This window comes from Alligator sinensis, unplaced genomic scaffold (genome assembly GCF_000455745.1).
Source record: "Alligator sinensis unplaced genomic scaffold, ASM45574v1 scaffold819_1, whole genome shotgun sequence".
NCBI lineage: Eukaryota > Metazoa > Chordata > Crocodylia > Alligatoridae > Alligator > Alligator sinensis.
In genome coordinates, this window is record NW_005843030.1 from 247,395 (window position 1) to 269,289 (window position 21,895).

The 21,895-nt window shown below is 47.5% G+C and overlaps 1 protein-coding gene across 1 annotated transcript in view; it reads left to right on the forward strand.

Annotated features, from left to right (window-relative positions):
* LOC102383584 (sperm-associated antigen 17-like) overlaps positions 1 to 21,895 on the forward strand; it is a gene marked incomplete at its 3' end in the record, with an annotated part of 368,781 nt that overhangs the window by 179,403 nt on the left and 167,483 nt on the right. Inside the window, exon 8 of the mRNA XM_025193226.1 lies at positions 2,982 to 3,176. Coding sequence (XP_025049011.1) covers positions 2,982 to 3,176 — 195 coding nt within the window. The remainder of the gene's footprint in view (positions 1 to 2,981; positions 3,177 to 21,895) is intronic.

Genomic DNA, 21,895 nt, shown 5'->3' on the forward strand with positions numbered 1-21,895 from the left:
AAGGCGCCCCGCCCGCACCACAGGCCGGCTTCTGCGGGCCGTTAGGGCCGCCCTCCGGACAGAAGCAGCGACTGCCCTGGAAGTCCATCTCCAGACTTGCCGGACCCTCCCCGCCGCAGACACCACACAAGACGTCTTCCCACCACTACCCGTCACCCCAGCGGTACCCAGCAACCTGGCCGAGCGGCCCAACATGCTGCTCAGGCTCCCGGTGCCCCCCAGCAGCAATACGGGCTGCCCTTTTGGCACCCTGCCCCACAAGGGCCTCTATGTGTGGGTGGTGCGCACCTGGAACACCCAGGTGCTCTCTGGCCGCCCTGACACCGTGTGGCGGTGGCGCCTGGCGCGGCCCAGGACCCCAGCGTGGCGCACACTGTATAAGGCGCCCACCGCCAAGAAGACCGGTGACCTGCAGTGGCGACTTGTGCATGGCATCCTAGCCACCGGCACCTTTGTGTGTCACCTGGACTCAGCGGCCTCAGTGGCCTGCCCCTTCTGCCCGGGGGTGCTGGACGAGGACATTTTCCATGCTTTCCTCGACTGCCCCCAGCTGCAGCCTCTCTTTGCTGCCCTGGGCACACTGCTTCGGGCGCTGGGCCGGGACTTCTCAGAGGACGTCTACATCTACTCCTTCCCATACCGGGCGGCCGAGTGGGCCACGGTCAGCCTGGCCAACTTCCTGCTGGGCCAGGCCAAGATGGCCACCCTGAAGAGCCGGCGAAACTGGCTCACCGGCACTGGGATGGTCGATGCCCTTCAGCTCTTCCGCCTGCTGGTGCGGGCCCGCCTCTCGCTCGAGTTCGAGCACACTGTGCTCCGGTGGATGGTGCCCACCTTTGAGGAACGCTGGGCCCTTGAGGGGGCACTGTGCCGAGTCGAGGCAGGACGCCTGATCCTTGCACTGTGACGCCACCGGCTACTCAAGCTGCAGAGACGCGTCCAGCGGGCTGAGGCCTTGGACTTTGTTAATGCGGGTCGACCCCTGAGGCCTCCATGAGTGTCCCTGCTGGCAGAACTGTAAATATGTAAATAGTCCTAATGCTCGTTGTGGGGTTTTTTGTGTGTTGTTTTTTTTTAGTCTAGAGTGTACGGGCAGGCCTTGCAGGCCGTGAACCCAGGACCATGTCCGTGAGGCCCAGGTGTTCGGGCCAACCTGTACATACTCTCTACTGGCCCCGATTTGTCACCCTCCCTGGAATAAACGCCTCTTAAAAGTCAAAAGTCTTTCTTTCTTTCTTTCTTTCTTAACTGATTTAATTTGTTTACTATAATGTTTTTTGTAATGATATATAATCATGGCCTTTAAAAAAAATTAAAGAGTTGAAATAAAGATTTGGCATGTTTTCTTTTATAGGCGGAATAGCGTGGGAGTTCACATGGTTTGGGGGTGTGGGAGAGGATGCATGAAGTTTGCTGTGAAGATTCCTGCCTACCACAATGGAGTCCCCACAATGATGATAGCTGGGAGTGCTGGGTGGGGGCTGGGGGAATGCAAGGGGCAGAGTGCCTACTTGGGTGGGTGGGGGAAGCTGTGCAGCACTGGCATAGAGCGAGGAACGTGGCAGGACAGAGGGGGGCTGTGTGGTGTGGGAACGGGGGATGCATGGTCTGGGAGTGCAGTAGGGGTGTGTGGATAAATGGGTGGGGCTTGGGCAATGGCTGTAGGCATGCATGGGGGTAGAGCAGTGGTAGAGCATGCCTGGAGAGTCCCCTGCAGCAGTCCAGGGGTTACTGGTTTGGCGGCGCCCCCTGCAGTAATCAAGTAGCTAAGAAAGCAGTGGGGTGGATTGGTATGCGGCTCCCCCTGATGGAATTTAGTGAGAATTGCGCACCAGGCTTAATTGATTGTAAAGGCTATTACATGCAGACATTGATGCAATGTTTTAAAGTAAACAATTTTTAAATTTAATAAACCTATTTAATTTAATGAGGATTAAACCCCATTACATCTATAAATACCCATGTATCTCACAAACAAATATCTCTGTCACTGCGGAATCTCTTGTGTCTTGACACATGTAGGTGTCAGAATTTTGACCTCTGTAATATAAGTATCCATTTCTTCTTCTGCTTTGTAGGTTAAAAAATAGTATCTCTCTATAAGAATCCACATTCCTACTTGGTCACAATAACCAATCAGCTGTTCCTGTGTCACAGGCACCTCTCTTTCACAAGCATTTCATTCCTTGCACTTTTTCCCTCTGCAGTATACTAAGAAACCTGTGCCTTCATTTTTTTCACTTTGGTTCTATTGCTTTCATGCCTGTACAGAGCTTTTTGCCTGAAAACCCAGTATTCCTTATGGTTTGAGACCTTCAATATTGTGTTGTAAAGCTCTAGATGTTGCTTTATTTTCATGCTAATCATGTTATGTTCCTTGCTGTAGTTCTCACTAGACTGACTCCTTCCAAGGGAAGTGGTGCTGGCTCCTACTCTGGGGTTCTTTAAGAAGCGGCTCGATGCCTACATGGCTGGGGTCACTTGAGCCCAGTTTCTCTCCTGCCCAGGCAGGGGGTTGGACTTGAAGATCTACAAGGTCCCTTCCGACCCTACTTCTATGATTCTATGACTCCTGATTCTTGTACCACCTGCTGGGTAATATTATGAAACAAGTCCATGTTTCTGAAAGTAAAATTGCTCTTTTCAGAGCTGTATACAAAAATCGTGCAACTACAGCTAGTATCCTAGTTATACTTAAACAGACTTTCTAGGGCAGTCTCTAGTCCCTTCCTTCCTGCTACTTGCTCTTCTATCCAATTTCTATTAGGTTGCTACAGAAACCAAGCTTGAAGAAAAATTCATCATAATCAATGGAAGTTTCACAAATTTATGTGTAAATGAACAAATTAGATTACAATGGGAATACAACCATAACTGACATTGTTCCTATACAACTGAGTTGTAATTATGTAACAGTTGAATTTACCATCTAATTTGCTCTACTTTTGTAACATGCTTGCTGATTTCTTTGCTTTGAACAGATGATGAACCAGATGATGGTGCCCAATTTTACTTCATAATTTTGGGTTTCTGCTATCCTCAGCTATTACCTGTGTTAACTGAGCTTGGGGTCAATATTTCAAGTGTAATTAAGATTTCTTCAGAGAATTATGGATCATTGCAAACATACTTGGAAGCAGCAACACTGCAAGAAGAACCATTACTTCCACCTGAAGGTAGGCTGCTAATAGGAAAAAATGTCATTATTAAATACAGTTTTAAAATTTAATTTGTTTTTTTCACGTTTCATGCAGCATCTGATAACGTATGTTCTCTTTTTTAAAAAGTTACAAATAGTTATGTCTACAGCAGAAGGTGACCTCAGTGTATATGTTACCCTTAGTCAAGCTATTTGTTCTTTGAATTTTGTAGCCGCAAGTGCTGATAGCTACTGTATTTACCTGAATCCAAGACTACTTCCAATGTTAAGGTCACTCCCTGTGACAGGGGGCCTCCTTGGGGCCGAACTCCGTGGCCCGCCCCCTGTCTTGTGGGCAACCGCCCGCCTATCTCGCCCGCCATGCCTTTGATGTTAATGTATTCAATCAAGATGTCAATTAAATGGGAGGCTGCCCATTTAGTGCCCCGATGCCAGGGGCGCTCTCTGCGGCTCCGTTCCTCCCCAATACCGCAGCCCAAGCCTCGCAGATGGCATCTTGGTGTTCACACTATCACCGGCCCCACACTGGGCCCCAGAATCATCCATATAGGACCCCTCTATGATCCTCTCCTACCAGGCGGCCTCTCCGCCTTCATCCAGGCTACCTAGCCCCCCCGAAGCTATGTTCCCCTCTCGGGTGTGGTCCCCCCAGGACCTTCGGCCACTTGCCCTGGCCCACCTCCAGGCCAGTCGGGACCCCAGGCCCCCGGCCCGCTGGCGCCTTTTGACTCTCATAGTCCTGGCCCCAGCTTGGGCCAGTTGAGGGTACTCTCCCCTTCGGGTTGGGTGTCTCTAGCCCCTCACTCTCTATCCTCGGGCCTCACCGTGCCACTACTCCCTTTCTCCTAGGGGCAACCGCAGCACCACGCCCTGTACTCAATCACACTCTCGGGGTCCGCCCTCTCTGGGCCCCTCACAACACTGGCCCTCTGGGCCCCCCAACAAACACAAGGGTAACCCACCCGGTGGTGGTGGGAGCTAGGGATTAAGGCGCCCTGACCCACCTTTCACCAGGGTGGTAACTGGCCTGGCATTTCCTGGGGGCTCCCGCGCCACTGAGAGCCCCACCAGGCCACCCACTCCCAGCAGGGTGCAGTTTCAGGTCATTCCCAGGACCAGGAGCCCCCTTACCTCCGGGTAGTTCTCAGCAGCCCTCTGGCCAGGCGATGTTGCTGCCTGCCTCCAGAAGCTAAACTGCACTGTTTATATAGGCAGCTCTTGCCTCTAAAGTGGCTGCCCTCGTCAGGCACCTGGTGGCTGCCAGCTCCAGGCCATTAAAGTGGCAGGCACACCCAGTGAACTGCCACACCCCCCAATACTTAGATTGTAAACATGGAAAATTTACATTATAACTGTGGCAGGGCACCGTTGGTGCCTGTCACTTTAAGGGCTGAGCCAATCAGCCAGCAGGTGCTTGATTGTGGTGGCCATTTTAGATCTCTGGCCACCTATATAAACAGAGCAGTTTGCTGCTGCCAGGCCAGGTAGTAACATCACCTGGCTGCAAGGCTGAATGCAACATCCTGGAGATAAGGGCAGGAGGTTAAGGGGATAGTTTGGAGGCTCCTGGGTACAACCTAAAATTACACCCTGCCGGGAGATGGGGCTCCCAGTGGCGTGGGAGCCTCCAGGAAATACCAGGTTAGTTACCACCCCAGTGAAAGGCAGGTCGGGGTGCCTTAATAACTCCAGCTTCCACAACCAGGTGGGTTACCTCATAGTAGGGCCAAGAAGGCAGACCCAGGGTAGAGAGTGGGCTAGAGGCTCAGAGGCCTGACTCAAAACACCCTTGACTGGTCAATGCTGGGGCCAGGACTGGAAAGATCAAAAGGGCCAGGGGCCCACCGCAAGAGACCCCCAGAGCTAAGGGTCTGGGGTTTCTGACTGGCCTTGGAGGTGAGGCCAGGGCTTGTGTGGCCGAAGGTCCCAGAGGGACCATGCCCGAGAAGGGGAAGAGTTCAGGGAGCTAGGCAGCCCAGAATGAGGGTGGAGTAGACAGCCTGATTGGAGGGATCTGGTTGTGGTCCGGATTGGAGGATTCTGGGGCCCAGTGTGGGGCCAGTGATGTTAAGAACTGTGAATGTCATCTGCGAGGCTTGGGCTGTGGTGTAGGGGAGGAACGGAGCCACAGATAGCACCCCCTGGCATCAGGGCAAGAATGGGCAGCCTTCCGCCTAATTAACAACATAAATATGCATCATCAAAGCATGGCAGGTGAGGAGGCAGGTGGTTGGCCCAGAAACAGGTGGGCAGGCCAATGACAGATTGGCCCTGAGAAAGCCCCCTCTTACAATAATTAAGTTATATAATTACGTTATTAAGTTAAATAAGTTATAATTTTCCATTTATAGAATTTAATATGATCCTCCAATAATTAAATTCCACCCCCTATCACTGTGGCAGGGGAAGCAGCAGCAATGGACAGTGGTAGGGGAGCAGATGGCAGGGGAGTCAAGTGACCTGAATGCTGCCCTCTTTCCCCGCCCCCCACCTGTTCTCCCCACCATTTGCACCCCTCTTCCCCCAACTTGTATGCCCTGGTGCCTATCCTCTCCCCCTCACCACAGTGCCTACACTCCACGGCATCTGCCCCCTCTCCACCAAGACTTGGTTCTCTTGCAGACTGCTCCCTCTGCTGTGCTTGTGCCTCCCTCCTGCCCACACACACACATGCACACACACCTTGCCCTCTGCCACTTGCTGGCTCCAGCCCCTGCCCAGACATGCAGCAGTGGTTGTGGCAGCAGCAGCTCCAGAGCTGGAGCTGCTGCCAGCACTGCTATGACATGACTCGAGCCCAAGTCAAAGCCAGAGTTGGAGCCACAGCCAGCTGCCTCCCCCCGCCCCCACTTGTATCTGAATCCAAGATCAAAGATGAGGAGCTTTTCCCCCCATATTGAATGGAGGGGGGAAACCTTGTCTTGGGTATGAATAAATATGATAATCTGTCTTCTAGTTCACATAAGTTAGTCTGTGAAATCATAACTAATACAGATGGGAGATTGACTATAATATTTGCTTGGCCAATATTTATAGAAAAGATTCAGCAACATTTACTTAATTTTATTCCTCGTTCTCTTATTTCCCCCATGAACTGATAGCACTTAGACTACGTGTCAGAATTACAGATGTAATACAGGGCTAGTGTAGTTCAAACCTCCAGTTCAGAATTTTTAGTGAAAGCAAAGCAAATCCTTCAGACATATCTATGGAACCTCTTAAAATATTTATCAATTATAGGAAGATACATCATGAGCTCTTTAATAGAGATAAAATACAAGTGTCATGACCAGCTTCATTAAAACAAAATTAGATTTTTATGTTGCATTGGAGTGATGTAGTTGTGATGGTTAAGGAAATATGCAAGAGGAAATTATTTTTGTGGGAGGTATTCTTTATTGGACCAACTGCACAGTTGGAAGAGAGTTAGAAAAGCTTTCAGATACAAGATAATGTTCCTTGGGTTATGATTTCTCATTTTTGTTTATGAAATTTTCCTTAATTTGAAGCAGAACTCATCACATAAAGTTCATAATCTGTTCATTTGGGGATGGAGCCACCTTATTGTAAGACAGAGGCAATAGCAACTATCAGTTTGCTGGAATACTTGATTTCAGTTGATTCATCTTCCAGAAGTACATTGAGTCTGTGCAAAACAGAGAACTGTAGCTCTCTCAGTATTCCAAATCAAGGGCTTATGGAGATATTCTAAAGCATCTATCCCCTGGTTGCTACCTAGTTTGACACTGAAATCCCAGTCCTAGGAAGTCCATAGTGTAACTTGAGGTTTTGTGACGCATTACAATGCTAGGTTAGGTCTTTTCTTCCAATTTTTTGTACGTGGGATTACATTTTTGGTAAAATCCCAGAAGTCTTTTTAGTCTTTGCAAGCACATTCCTATCAAATAAATAAAATACGTTAAAGGCCACACAATCCAGAAAAACATAATTTTCTACTTTGTTATTTATTTTTATTACTCTTATGTAGTAGGTAGGTATTAATGTAATGTCTTCCTTCATAATGAGGCAGAGAGAGAGACCAACTAAATAGCTGCAAATAATTTTTTTTGCAACTATTTAGTTGGTCCAATAAAAGATATCACCTCTACCATGAGTTCTGAAAAACTCTTTCACGCTTTCAAAATTGTATTACCTATAATTCTCTTTTACGTGAGTAGAAAGCCATCTGCAGAATAAATCAAGATGGATTATTTTAAAGTTGTACCCAAAAGACTCTTGGGGGAAAACCTGACAGTGGCAAGATTTCCATTAACATCAGGAAGGCCAGGATTTCAACCTCTGAGTTCAGTCGAGTCAGATAATTTCTATTACCTTGTCCAGAGAGATGCATCTAATAACTTTTTCCAGTTGTATGATGTGCCTCTAAGAATATTAACCTTCCACCTCTTCTAAAATTTCTGCAGCTGTCTAAGTCTCATACTGAGCTGTCTTCTGTCACAGTGAGTAATATAGTACAGGAAAGGACCCCTTCATAATTAATGTAAGAAAGTGATCAAGCTCCATCTTAAAAACGGTGTTTAGGTTTTTGCCTTCTCTTCTGTATTTGGGAGAGATGTGCTGGCTCTGTAGTTAAGCTAATTTAATATAGAAAAAGAGGTGAGATTTTGACCCTTGCTCCAGACTCATGCTGAAAATTGCCCCCGGGCAACCCAGCTGTAAATAACCATTTATTATTTGGATTAGGGAGTCAAATGTGGCCAAAGATAATGTTATCCACATTACTCCTCCATGTGCTATAGGCCACAGAAGCTGACATGGTTTTACTGTGCTATCCCGATGGGATATTCAAGCTTAAGTAGACCCTTGATTCTCTTTGAGTGCATCTACACCAGATGTTTTACTGCACAGTAGACTAATGTAGCACTCTTGTAGACTTTGATCCGGAGCAAATTTGCTCCTGGTTAGCCACACCAGCAGGAGGCCACAGGCAATGAGAGAGTTCTCTGTCCCTAGTCCTGGTACTGCTCAGCTCCCAGCTCCCCACAGGGATGGGGTTGCTCACTGCCACCACCATCCCAACACTGCACAGCTCCCAGCTCCCCACAGCAGCTAGGAGCCAAGAAGCCCTGGTAGGGGCTGCACCCACACACCCAGCCAGATTTTCCAGAGAATTCAGCTCACCTTTCAACATGCAGATGAAATGCACAGTGCCAACCTGCTCCCATATCAAACAGCAGCAGGTACTGGGAGCTGACCACTTTTGAAAATCTTGCCCTTGAACAGTGGATAATGGTGCCTTTCACAAGCCCAGGAAATGATCGTGATGTGAGAGAGTCACTGGACAGTTGTCCTTGTAGGTACATCTAAGATTGTTGCCTAACAAGGATTAAAGTCACATTCCTTATCTTATATATTGATCCATCAGTGTAGAGTTCTCTGTGCCTACAGGATACATTAATAGAGAAGGGTAGTTGAAATCCCTGGTTTTCTTATGCTTACGCCACTTGACCCTCTGTCTCCTTTACAGTAGAGGTGGCTTCCTCCTATATCCCATTTTCTCTTTTCTAAGACATCAGCAACCTCCAGCTGTGAATATTTATTTTGATTGCTGTTCCTTTGCCTCCAAGCATGTGCTCTGGTTGGATCCATTCGTGCTTTCCCAACCAGCTCGATGGGGTGGGAGGGTGTTTAGAGTTTGTGAAATTGTAGGCACCAAACTCAAATAATAGACACGTATTTTTCCTCCATCCTAAGAGACCTTCCCTTCTTCTCTGTCCCCTAAAACAGGCAGGTGCCCAGTCAGTGAATTAAGATAATGGTGCCAGTTCAGGTTCAGTTCAAGTCTCCTCCTTGTGGGCTGGATTTAGCAGTTTAAGTAGCCTGGCATCTACAGCTCCCAGCAACCTGTACTCTGTGTCTGCCTAAGAAGTCCACCTGCCTGACCCTGGCCTGGTGGGCCACTCTACTGTAACCAGCAGCTTTAAGAGGCCACATTGCTCATAGCCAGGAGACCAGCGCGGTGGCTGAACAACCTCTCCTGCATTTTATGTGGATTAGGAATGGATGCCCATGCTTTGCTCACATCTTCCATTGGGAGGAACGAGGATTGGCTGGTGGGGCTAAGTTCACTGGCAGTGGAGAGGAAAAGTCCCCTGAGGCATTCACTGTGTTGGTAGTGAGGAACACCAGACCCAAGCCTCTGGCTTGTTAAATTTGTAGGTTTAATGGATTACAGTTCTATCCCTAAGTGCCAGTCAGCCATGCTTTAGGCTCTTGCAAGTCCATGTTAGCCCTTGGGCTGTACTCAGCACCCGTGCTCTGGGCTTGCATGTCTTCTTGATAAAAAGGGGAGGTGGGGAGTGAGGATGACTGAGTTGAGGAGTTGCCTGTGCAGCCTTAAGTTGGCAGTCTGCCTCAGCACTGGTCTTCTGAGGTATGGGAGCTTGTCAGTCTGTGTGTGTATCCCATACCCACCAAGGCTGGGGAGACATGAAGGATGACTCTGATCCAGGCACCAGGAAGGTTGGCCAGTGCAGCTGTACTGTTCCAGCTAATCCCAGCAGATTTTCCTAAAGAAGATATAGCCTGCACTGTCAAGTGAGAGTGGTTTTGCTGGGATAGCTTAGGTAGGGTCCCTGGGCTAAGTAAGCTATAGAAGCAGAAAGAACCAGGTATTTGTTAGTGTACTGTGCCTGCACTGGGGCTTTATCAGAATACAAATGCAATGAAAATTATATCACCTAATTGGCATGGCTACAATGGCAACAGCTTTAAGCACACAGATCTTCCCTCAGGCATGGAGGAAAAGGAGCTTCTAGTACCCAGTTTTGGAGAAAGCAGAGAGCAATAGTGGGCTGTTGATGCCTTAGTATAAAAAAAAAGAGCACTCAGACTTTCCTATGCACAGAGGAACATGCTGGCACTGTGGGAGGGTTCCCATATCTAGATATATTGATGTGCTATTTCTCCTCCCAAGCCCACACATCCCTCGTAATAGTTATGAGTAGTAATCACTTGCATGAGTTCACAGGCAATACACCTGACAGCTCATCAACTTCGGCTGCAGTTAAATAAAGAGGGTGGGAGAGGGGTCCCTGTTTTGGGCTATCCCATGTGTGAGTGCTGTGGTGGGCATGAGGAGTCACCTGCGGCTTTTTCTGCACTGTGGTATGCTTGGTTGGAGCCTTTGCCCTGTTGTGCTATGCGGGTTGACCTGCCCACACCTCTTGCCTTGAAGAATGTTGTTTAGCAGCACTGTCTTGTGTAAACGGCATTGGAAAGGAAACAAGAAGGTGGAGGAAGAGGGAAGAACAACAGGGATGGCCAGTTCCATGTGGTCAAAAATCATGAATAGGGCTCTGAAAATCATGGGCGATCTTTTTAATCATAGGAAATAGGGCAACAGTAGGAAATAGTGGTTTCGTTTTCTTCCTTGTATGGTTTTTAAGGCTTCAGGTTGCATGTTTTCAAGCTTCTCTTTGCAAACACCAGGGCTGAAAATGATTTTATTTATGTGAGAGGTGTCATTCTCAGGTAATAACCTCACTCCTGGAGCAGAGTCTTTAAGGAAAATAAGCAGCTAATATCAATAAAATGGCAAGTGCTGGCAGCAGTGGGAGAGCTTAAAGTGAAGGAGGAGAGATCAGGAAGTAGGGACAGGTGTGAAGCCACGTGCAAGGCAGAACTTGGAAAGTCGGGGTCCTAATGCCTATAGAACAATGATGGGCATCAACTGGAGCTTGCAGACCTGTAACCGGACTTGTCCAACATTCCTCTTGTTTGCATCTGGATTTCTGGTGCAGCCTGCCACAGGCTGACCCCAGCTGTGGAATCATGATTCAGTTCCAGTCCAAGATTGACAGTTTAGGGGGACAGGGTCTTAGTTTTGGTTTGGACCACACCTGGCACAGAGCTAACCACATGGGAGGGAGGTGGTCATGGGAATCTCCCACTTGGGAAGCATCCCAGAGGTCATCTCCTGCCCTTCTTGCACCCCATGCATGGGGCCCTATTCCCTGTCGGAGCTTGGAGCATCCTGTTTGTATCCCCCAGACCTCATGGTCTCAGCCCAGGAGGACTTGCCAGGATTCCATTGGGGATGTTGAGTGGTGCCAGGATTCTACTTTTTGTCTCTGCTTGACTGTAAATCACTGCTGACCCACCTCTCCCTAAATAGGGTGCATGCCTTCAGGGCTGTTCGCTGCCTGGTGCCTGTCAGGCCTTCTCCAGCATTTCCAGCTGCTGCGTGTAGCAACTGCTACTTCTGTAAATGGCCTCCAATGTGTAGAGAAAGCGAGAGAGTGAAGGGCATGCAGCAGGGCTGAATAGTCCTCTCTGGATACCAGTAGGGAAAAAGACTGAGAGGAAGGTGATGTTCTGCAAGAAAGAGAGCAAACAGCACTGACTGGAGGGAAGTGTGAGACCCATGGGATCTGCAGGGCTACTCAGATCCCAAGGACAGCTCCCCCACACGCCTGTGTGCCCTCAGAGATTGTTCTGTGCATACCTGCTTTCCTTTCCCTCTCTCCCCCACTCTGTGTTTGGCTTTGTTCTTCCTTATTTCTCCAATATCTGCTTTCTCCTATCACTCACCCTTAACTGTACATACGGGCAGCAGAGAAATCCAAACAAGCTATAAAACCAATTTACAATGAAAAATCACCCACTACATCACTCAAATACCCATAGACACATTTCACTTCCCTGCGAGACTCCTGCTGCAGGATTTGGTGGCCGTACAACTCTGCCCATTTGTCTTTATAAAGGCAAAGTATGTGCCACAGACAGCAGTAGGGGACAAAACCCTAACAGAAGCACTGCATTTGCAGTTCTCCAAACAAATCCTGCACCCACACACAGAGGAATATTCTCAACAATGGCTCCAGAGTAAACCTCTGCTGACAACTGAACATGCAGCTTCTAGTACCGTCTCACACAGAGCCACGTGTGCCTCCCCTCAACACCATGCACTAGGAGACTAGAGACGGGAACATGATGAACACAACTCTCTCTCGGGTCTGGATAACTCCTCCATCCATGTCTCCTTGCAGCAGTATATGGGGATTATGAAGGCAGTGTGTTCTTCTCTGATTCAGCTAGAGCAGCAGAGTCCAGCCCAGGGAACAGACTATCTCCTGGGGGAGGAAGATAGGAGTAGAATACCTTGGGATGCTGGAGGACTGTGCTTCTCTCAGAAGAGAAAGTGTACAGACATTTTCTCTCCAAGGAGATATTTAACCCTGGTTGTTCCTGAGTTATTTTTCTTTCAGAGAGATCATTTTTGGTCTGTGAGAAAAATCCTGAACATCTGTTTACTCATCTGAACACTCATGGTTTCTGCTCAGAGAGCATCAGCTTTCCCAGTCAAAACTAAATATATGTACATGGCCCTTTGTTCTTTTATGCAAAATATGGTATGAAGTTGGGTATGCGTCTAAGTTAGACTAAAAAGCATTTTCTTGCTTATTTTCACCTTTTAATATAAATACTACATTTTCTATGTTTCACTCATGTGCTACCATAGAATCATAGAAACAGAAAAGTTCAGCTGGAAGGGACCTTGGGTAGTTATCTAGCCCCACCCCTTGCTCAAGGCAGGATCGTTCTTGTGCAAACAATCTTAGACAAGTGTTTGTCAAATGACTCTTAAAACTGCACAAACAGCTCTCTTGCATAACTATAAAGCACAACGCCCAGAGCATTGAAAAGCACCCTTACTTGCCACAAGTAAAGCAGAGGCACAAAGGCACCGGCAATGTCCTGTCATTTAAATAACAGGAAGTAGCTTGTGAAAATGTGTTTGATCCAGGGAAGAGGACCATACATGACTTGGTCATTTTTAAAAAAATCTTTGCTAGCACAAAGATTTTTGCTAGCACTGGCAGTTTCATGTGTCAGTTCCTATATTAATTTCAAATCTATTTTATTCTCATTTCATAAAAGCCCCACATCTTCCTGTTTCCATTTTCTTCCTTTTTCTCTTTTCATTCATATTGCTAAAGTACCTTTTCATTTTCAGTTTAAAAAGCCTTGTAAGTTCTAAATTAACTTGATATTTTGTAATTTTCATTTGTGATGAGCTAGCTGGCAGTGCCTTAGCCCAGGGGTTTTGAAAGGGCAAAAGATGATTGGAGGACTTGGGATTCCCTTTCCTCACCACCCTGGTAATGCTTTGGCCCAGGGGTTTTGAAGGGGTAAAAGATGATTGGAGGACTTGGGATTCCCTTTCCTCACAATCAGGCCCCAGAGACTCACCCTCTGTGTCCCCTGATTGGCCCCTTTGGGTCACCTGGAGGGGGATAAAAGGAGCAGTGCGGCTGACTCAGGGAAGACCAGGAGGGACCACAAGGAAGTAGATTCAAAGAGCTGGCAAGAGCTGAGCCAGTGGGGTGGGAACAGTTGCCCCAGAAGAGCCTCAAGGAGTGGGACCTGCAGGCAGCAGTTGGACCCTCAGCAGTGCAGTGTGCAGCCGGCAGGAGAGGCTCCCCACTGCCAGGGATTGCTTGCGAGAGGCTGCAGCCAGCAGGAGAGGCTCCCCAGATCCAGCAAGGATCTGGGCAGCAACCAGAGAGGTTCCCAGCTCTGCTTCCAGCTCCTCCAATCAGAGGCCAGGCAGCTCGATGTGAGGCAGGGGCTCCAGGAAGGTCAAGACCCCTAGCAGCTTGGAGTAGTACTAGCACTGGTAGCTGTGTGGCAGAGTTTCTGCCTACTGTATGAGAGATATGCGTTCAAGTCCCAGCTTTGGTGACTTGGGGCAAGTGACCCAACAGGGAGAAATTCCTCTTGCAGTGGAAAGGGGCCATTGTGTTTTTCTCCCCCTCCAGGTACCTAGGCCCTATATTCCTTGTAACTTGACATTTTGTATTTTGTGCCTTTTATATTTCACCAACCAGTATTGTTTGTTCTGCTGTTTGTGTTTTACATTTTGGTTAACCCTGTCTTTTGTCACCTGGATTAATATGTCTATGATTGTAAATGTCTAACCTTTGTTGAATCCTGCCCCTTTGGGGCATTGTACCTATACCCCCTGGTTTATACTGGTTATGTTCCCAGTATTGTTCCCTCATTAAAAGGTATATGGTTAAGTCCCCATTGGTGGTCTGGCTCTGCTCTATAGGGGGAGGAGAGTCCCTACACCTCCCACAGCGCTAGTGCACCTGCTTTGATCCCTTGAGTTGGAGATGGGGTACCCCTTGGAGTACCACCTGGGTTACACATTTATCCCTACATTTTTTTTAATTTCCAAGACACAGCTTTTATAGAAGTTTTATAAAAGTTTACCATAGATTCCCAGTGAGATTACAGAGACGGTGTTTAGCAAAAAAAAAAAAAAAAAAGCTTTCCATCATGGACCCACTCAAGGATAATCTATATACTACAGCTTCTGCTTCCTGTTATCTCCACGGTCTGTACAATTCCTTGCGTTTTCATCATTACTGCCTCAGTCACAGTTATTTCTTCTTGACTTCATCACAAAAGAAGAAAGATGGTTTCTTTTTTACCAATGATAAGTAAAATCCCAGCTTCTCTGTCACTTGCTATTGGTTAGGTTCAGATAGCAAGGTATTCAATTATGTCTTGTGCTTGTTTTGTAGTATCTTGGAAAAGTATAAAATTCCTACAAATATTCTTATTTTCAATCAGACTTTATTTCTCCATCAAAGATAATAGAGGGCTGAGTTTTCTATTCAGGTCTGACCTTAATATTATTGTGGGATAATATAAGAGAACAAATGGTTTACATAAAATATGTTTTTACTTAGTGGACAGCATGTGTTGGAATTTTAAAGACAAGGAAGAATGGGTGCAAGCATAAAAATGAGCTTCTGATTTGAGAGACTGACCCCATGTCCTGAATATGGGTTCATCTGTTAAAGAGAAACCAGAGTAGTGAGAGAGATTCTTTTATTTCTTAAATGACAAAATGTTATGCCCATAATTTTATAAGCTTATATGACAAAAATTAGTGGAGAAGCCAAACTTCTAAGAGATTCATTTAGTGCTGAAGGAAATACAAAAAGAAGAATTAACAACTGGAAATCTTAGTATATGTGCAAATTATGATCTAATGGGACATACTGTTTTGGTGGGATAGATCACACAACTGAAATATTGTTGTGGATGGATGTAACTTTTTCAGGAAGGGCAGGCAGGGGAAAAAAGGAAGTGATGTTGCCTTATATATTAATGATGCGTATATTTGCTCTGAAGTACAGAAAGAAGTGGGAGGGAGACCTCTTGAAAGTATCAGGGTTAAGGTTAAAAAGGGGGGTGATGTCATGGTGGAGGTTTACTGCACTCCATCAAACTATGAGGAGGAAGTGGACAAGACTTTATTAACCTAACTGAAGTATCCAAATCGCAGGGCTTGATACTTGTGGGGGACTTCAGTTACTTGCAACACTTATTTGGAGGGTAACACAGTAGTGTGCAGATGGTCCATAAAGTTTTTTGGATTGTGTGTTGGTGACAGGATTTTGGTAGAAATGGTAAAGAAGCCAATGAAGGAGAAGCTGGTGCTTACTCATAAATCTGCTGCTTACTCATAGAGAGGATTTTTTTGAGACTCTGAAGGCAGAAGGCAAAACAAAAAGATAAACTTCTTGATACTAATGAAAGGGAGGAGACCAGCAGAATAAAATCATTAAATGTCAGAAAATCAGACTTTCATGAATTTACAGAATTCATAGGTACAATCCCATAGGAGGCAAACCTAATCTAAAAAAGAGTACAGGCAATGTTGTAGTTGCTCAAAAGGACAATATTAAGGACACAAGAGTGTGCCGTTCTGGTGCAAAGAAAGAATAGGAAATAGAGCATGAGACCAGCTTGACTAAACAGTGACCTTTTTAATGACTTGAAGCTTAAATAATTTGGATGCTTTCAAATAAGCAAGGCTGGATGAAATTACTCCTAGAGTATGCTGAGATGCTTGCAGATTCATTGACTCATCTTTGAGAACTCATCACAATCAGGTGAGGTTGCCAAACATTGGAAAAGGGCAAAATATAGTATGCATGTTTGAGAAAGAGAAGGAATAGCTTATAGGGAATTAGAAACCAGGCAATCTAACTTTGATAACTGAAAAGATACTAGACCATATCATCAAGGAATCCATTTCCAAGCCTGTAGCAAGGTGAGAAGGAATAGCCAGCATGAATTTTATCAAAAGCAAGTTGCATTTAACCAATCTGGTTTCCTCCTTTTACAAAGTGTCAGTCTTTGTAAATAGGAAGAGAGGAGTGCATGTGCTTATGAGAGAGAGGAATGGGAGCACTGTGTCCAGTTTTAGGCACCACATTTCAAGAAAGGGTGGACAAATTATAGAGTATCGAGAAGTGCAACAAAAATAATTAGATCTCTGGGAAGCATCAGGTTGGCTTTCAGGAGGAAGCATGAGGAAAGGTTGGAAGGGTGGGATTATTTAGTCTGGAGAAGAGAAGATTAAGGAATGATTTGACAACAGGCTTCAAATACTATTGCTATTAATAGGATGATAATCAACTGTCCTGTGTGCCCACAAGGGACACGTGGCTGTGATGGTATAAATCAGAGGTGTTCAACCTCCAACCCATGGGCAAAATGCGGCCTGTGGAGCTATCACATCTGGCCTGCAGGGCTCCCCAGGGTCCAGAAGTTTGACAGTGGGGAAAAGATAGTTGCTAATATGTCACTCTCCTTCCTGCCAAATTCCCAAACCCCAAGCCAAGCCATGCCCCTTATAGGGTTGCAGTTACAGGTTACCTTTAACCATTCTAAATCTGATCAGTCAGGTTAAAGTTTAATGCCTTCTCTGACCTGCAAAACTGTGGCTTGCCACCAAAAGGCCTGGCAAGCAGAGGCATGGCTAGAAGCCAGGACTCAATCCCTCCTCTGGAAGTAAAGCCCTGGGGTGTGCAACACATCAGGGTCCCAGAGGTGGCCATGACACCCCCGTGGTGGCTCCGTGACCATGCCCTACTCCACTGCTAGGGCACCAGCCTGTCTCTCCTGCTATGCCTCAAAGGTATTTATAATATATAGGGAGGCTGCCCACAGGCCTTTGCTGGGCCTTGGTCTCACTGGTCCCTCTCTGGTACCAGGCCCCTGTCCCCTGTATGCTTGAGTCTGCCCCCAGCAGGGCTCAAGGCAGTCAAGTGCCCCCAGGCACTAATGAGGCCTCTTTACCTTCCTTTCCAACCTCATCCCAAACCACCAATAGAAACAGCAACATAAATCGTAAGCCCCTGGGCTATAACATAAACAACGAAGTAGCAGCCCTCTGTCCCTTTATGAGGGCAAACTTTTACCCCTAATATAGCATGCCAGGATACCTTGCAAGCTCTCTGAGCTTCCCTGCTCCTGTAGGCAGCAAAATGGTCAGCCCAACATCCTTGGGTGGCTCCCATGGGCAGGAGCTCCTCCCCTGTGGCAGCCAGGGAGAACTCTCCTGCTAGCCCCAGTCTTGGGCTTATATCAGAGGTGGGCAAATATTTCATGAGGTGGGCTGCTTACCAAGTTTTGGCCAGCTATTGAGAGCTGCGCCCCTGGTTACCATCTTGTGACCGGAAGTCCCACCTCCCTAACCTCTGACTTTTACCACCAGAAGTCCCTCCCCTTGCCACTGGAAGAACTCCTTTCTGCAAGGGGTTTTGTTATCTCAGAACCCGAAAAATACCAAATGATATTCTAAAAAGCAAATATCTAAAAGATTCATTAATTTGATTTCAAAAATATTTTTGTCCTGATTTAGATGAGTTTGTGTGGTGTATATAGAGGTGATTGTACAATAACTTAAAATGAAGTCTTACGGTTGTATATTGTTGGGGGGTAGGGTATAGGTTTGTGGTGGGCTAGGGGTGTGTGGGTATGGGAGCATGTGGGTGTGTGTGTGTGGATACATGCGGTGTGGGTGGGCATGGGGTTTGTGGGGAAATTGTGTGTGGGGGAGGGTGGCTGGCATGTGGGTGTGGGGTTCTGCATGTATGGCAGTGTGAGGGAGGGTGTGGGTGCATGTGTATGGTGGGGTGTGCATGTGAGAGTCACCCTGTGAACACACACACTCTGCCCCTACCTGCTCACACACGCATGTGCACACACACACACACACACATGCACACTCTGCCCCTGCATACACACACACACACACCCCACCCATATGGATGCAGGCCCTGTACTCTCAGGTCTGGCGATGCAGCTGGGAGCCACATGTTGCTGGAGCAGTGCGGGTGAAGAAAGCAGGGAAATGTCTTGTGGGGGGTGGGGAGGGAATGAACTGGGCTCCTGTCTCCTGCTGCCAGCTCCCTCTGGGTCCTACTGCCCCTGGCTCCTGTTGTCTTTGACAGGTAGCCAGGAGCAGATAAATGTTTTCTAAACTTTTTAGGTGTCCCATGGGCTGGATAGAATGGCCTGGCAGGCTGGATAAAGTCCGTGGGCCCTATTTTTCCTGCCCTGGCTTATATGCTTCCAGGACCCTGCCTGTATCCAGTTTAGCTAACTGCTTGCAGGTGTCGGCTAACTGCCTCATTTTGCCCTGTTGCCCTGGTAACTGCCAGCTGCTCCATCCTACCTGCCCTGCAGTGCTCCCTGGTAAGATAAAGATGCCTTTATCTTAAAGTAACAGAGCGCCCACAGCTCTCTGTTACAGGGTTAAGCAGAGCAAGAGCATGGAACCCAGGGGAGCATGCCTCCCCAGAGAACCATGCTGTCAACACACTTGGCGCTAAGCAGTCCTTTTCTCCCTCCCTCCTCCCCTTCCAGGAATGTGGGAGGCTGGAGAGGGAAGTGACACTTCCCCCCCACCTCTCCCAAATTCTCTGGGCTAGGGGAGAGCCGCTTGGATGTAGGACAGAAATGTAGCCCTCTGAGGAGAAGGGCACATGCCTGATCTCCAGCCCAAGGGCCCAAATTGGGTCTCCTAGAGTCCTCAGAGTGGGCAGCATGCTGCCAGGTGCATTGGGTGAAGAGGGCTGAGATTCTCTTAATTTAATAAACCAATCTATAAGAATCCCAGCCAGAGAATGGTGGACTTTGGAGCTATAAAGCCTAGTATTAGTCTACAGCCTGACTTTGCTAAGCACTTGAAATTGTATACACACACACACACACACACACACACACACGAGACTTAAGTTAGATAACCAGAATATATTGTAATACAAATGGCAAAAATGAACACATGAATTTGACAGGTTAATGGGTTATTAACATATATCTATGGAGTCTATAGACACTACAATACAAGCAGTCTGACTAACCCAAACACATAGGGAGCAGAATGGCTGTGACCTGTGCTGCACCAGATGGCAGGCACTTGCTCACTAATCTCTGTCACAGTCTGTCAGTGAACTGAAGCTGCCTTTGCTTCCTCCTTCCCCCTTATGGAGTTTGCCTCAGCTTTAATCCCTTTAGGGAACTTGGCTCTCCACAACTGAGAGTAGGGTAATACTTTACCCTTCTTGTGATCCTGCAGGTTGGTCTTCTGGACTAAGATCCCAAAAGCTCCCTCCTCAGAGTCTTCATTGATCCAACAAACAACTAGGCAGACTCACACACCAACTTTCAATCACCTCATGCTAGCAGACGATCTCTCAGCATACCTCAGAAATGTGGACCTGCAGAAGCTCACCAAGTGAGCCCAACATGCACAAAAAACCCAGACCCACAGGTGCTCCTTCTTTCTCAGTGGTCCCACCATACCTGCCAATCACTCAAGTGTCCAATCAATTGGCCAGGAGCAGTGCCAATCATACATTGATCTTCCTTATACCCAATCAGTTATCAGATCACCTCAGAAGATGAGCAACTTACCATTGTTACCATTTGCGCCATTGCTTGAATCTTTTCTGAGCTTGCTTCACTCAGTGAAAGTAGGTCATGACATCACTGGAGTCAAGAGTTCACTGGGTCTAGAACTCTCCCTCCTGACTCCTAGTCAAAGGAAGCCTCAACCCTACACTCTCAAGCACAAATTTCAATGGAGAAGTCAAGGCCAGAAACTGGGCCAACATTGGGGTCATACCCATTGGTGGTGGGTGGGGGTGTTGACTTGGGGTCAGTACCATATCTTGGGCAGTGGAGCTTTGGAGAGTGGAAAGTTTGTCAGGAGTAGAGGGGCTAGGAACCATGAATCCTGGGATACTGGATGACTGCATATTAGTTGCTTTATCTCCATATTACAGACTAGCAATAACCTAGCTTGAGATATCACCGAGGTGTTCAACCTAACCCTCCTCTAAAATGGCATATTCTTTAGATGCTTAAATCGTACTTAGCACAGTTTAACCCTCTTTAATGCATGAACACTCCAGTTTTAAGTGTCTTGAGAACAGTTTAAAGGTAATGTGTAACACCACCCCTACAGATTCTGTGTGTGATCTTGGAAAAGATAATTAGGCTCAAATTTTCAAAACATTTCACAGACTAGCTTAGTTATCAAATTTAAGCACATGGGTCTCATTAGAATTATACCATGGATAAATCTGACTCCTGGATTCCGATTTTTAGAGGCATTGGGTGCCTTGAACACCAAATGTAGTGAAGTCCTATAGAACTGTAGTAGGGTTACCATATTTTCAGTTCCAAAAAAGAAGACACCTGTTACAGGGACACCTCACTCCCAACCCACATCCCCCTGGCCCTGCCAGTGCCCCTCACTCCCAACCTGCAGCCCTCCATCCCTGCTGCCGCCCCTCACTCCTGACCCACAGACCCCTGGCCCTGCTGGTGCACCTCACTCCCAACCTGCAGCTCTTTGGCACTGCCAGTGCCCCTCACTCCCAGCCCACAGCCCCCCACCTCCCCAGCGCCCCTTGCTTCCCCAGCCCTGCTGGAGGGGGCCTCCAGCTGGCCCTAATCTGACCAGGCTGGAGCACAGGGGCTGAGACCTTTAGCACCCCCCACCCCAGGCTGGGGCTTCTGCACTGTGCCAGGCAGCCTGGCTATGGCCCTCCCCCCTTTGCAGCATCTCCCAGATGCCCTGCCCCTGCGAGCATGGCCACTAACCCTTGGTACTGCCAGCCCAGCTGCACAGCTCCACACTGCTCCTGAAGGGCTCCTCCATCCCCTTTCCCCACTGGATGGACAGGCACCTCCCCCCTGCCCCTGTGCCCTGCCACAGCCCTCACGCCTAAACACATTGGCAGGCACCCACCCCGCTAGCCCAATGCTGGCAGGCACCTATCCACCACACACCCTGGCGTTCCACCCCCACTTCCCATAGACTTACCTGTACCCAGCTTCCAGGGCTGCTCCCACCACCCTGTGCGGCTTCATGCCGGCCACATATGTGTGCACATGTGTATATGCATGCAGACACATGTGATGCCTGTCTCTCCAGTTGCCCTTCCCCCGGCTCCCACCAGCGGAGTGGGCAAAATCCCAGACATTTCTTCAGATTAAAAAAAAAACCCGCCCAGATGGAAATCAGAGGATCCAAAAAGAGGATATGTCCAGGAAAACCCAGATGTATGGTAACCCTAACTGTAGATTGTCCACACCTCTGAAAATTAGGGTATTAAGCTGTGGCACACTTTTAGGCTGCTTGCAGATGTTAAAAAAAAAAAACCCAAACCCCCAAAAAGGTAGAAGTAGCAGTGAGTTACTTTGACCTGGCTCCATAAGCATCTATATAGCTTTTTGGCACCTTTATCTAATTGCTGATTCAATCAGCTATTAAATAAAAGTGCCAAAAAGCCCCACTAAAATGCCTGATCCATACTGATGTTGGGTGAGCCAGGTCTAACTAACCCACTGCCTCTTTTGGGCATGTGCTGGCTTCAGCACGGGAGCATGCCA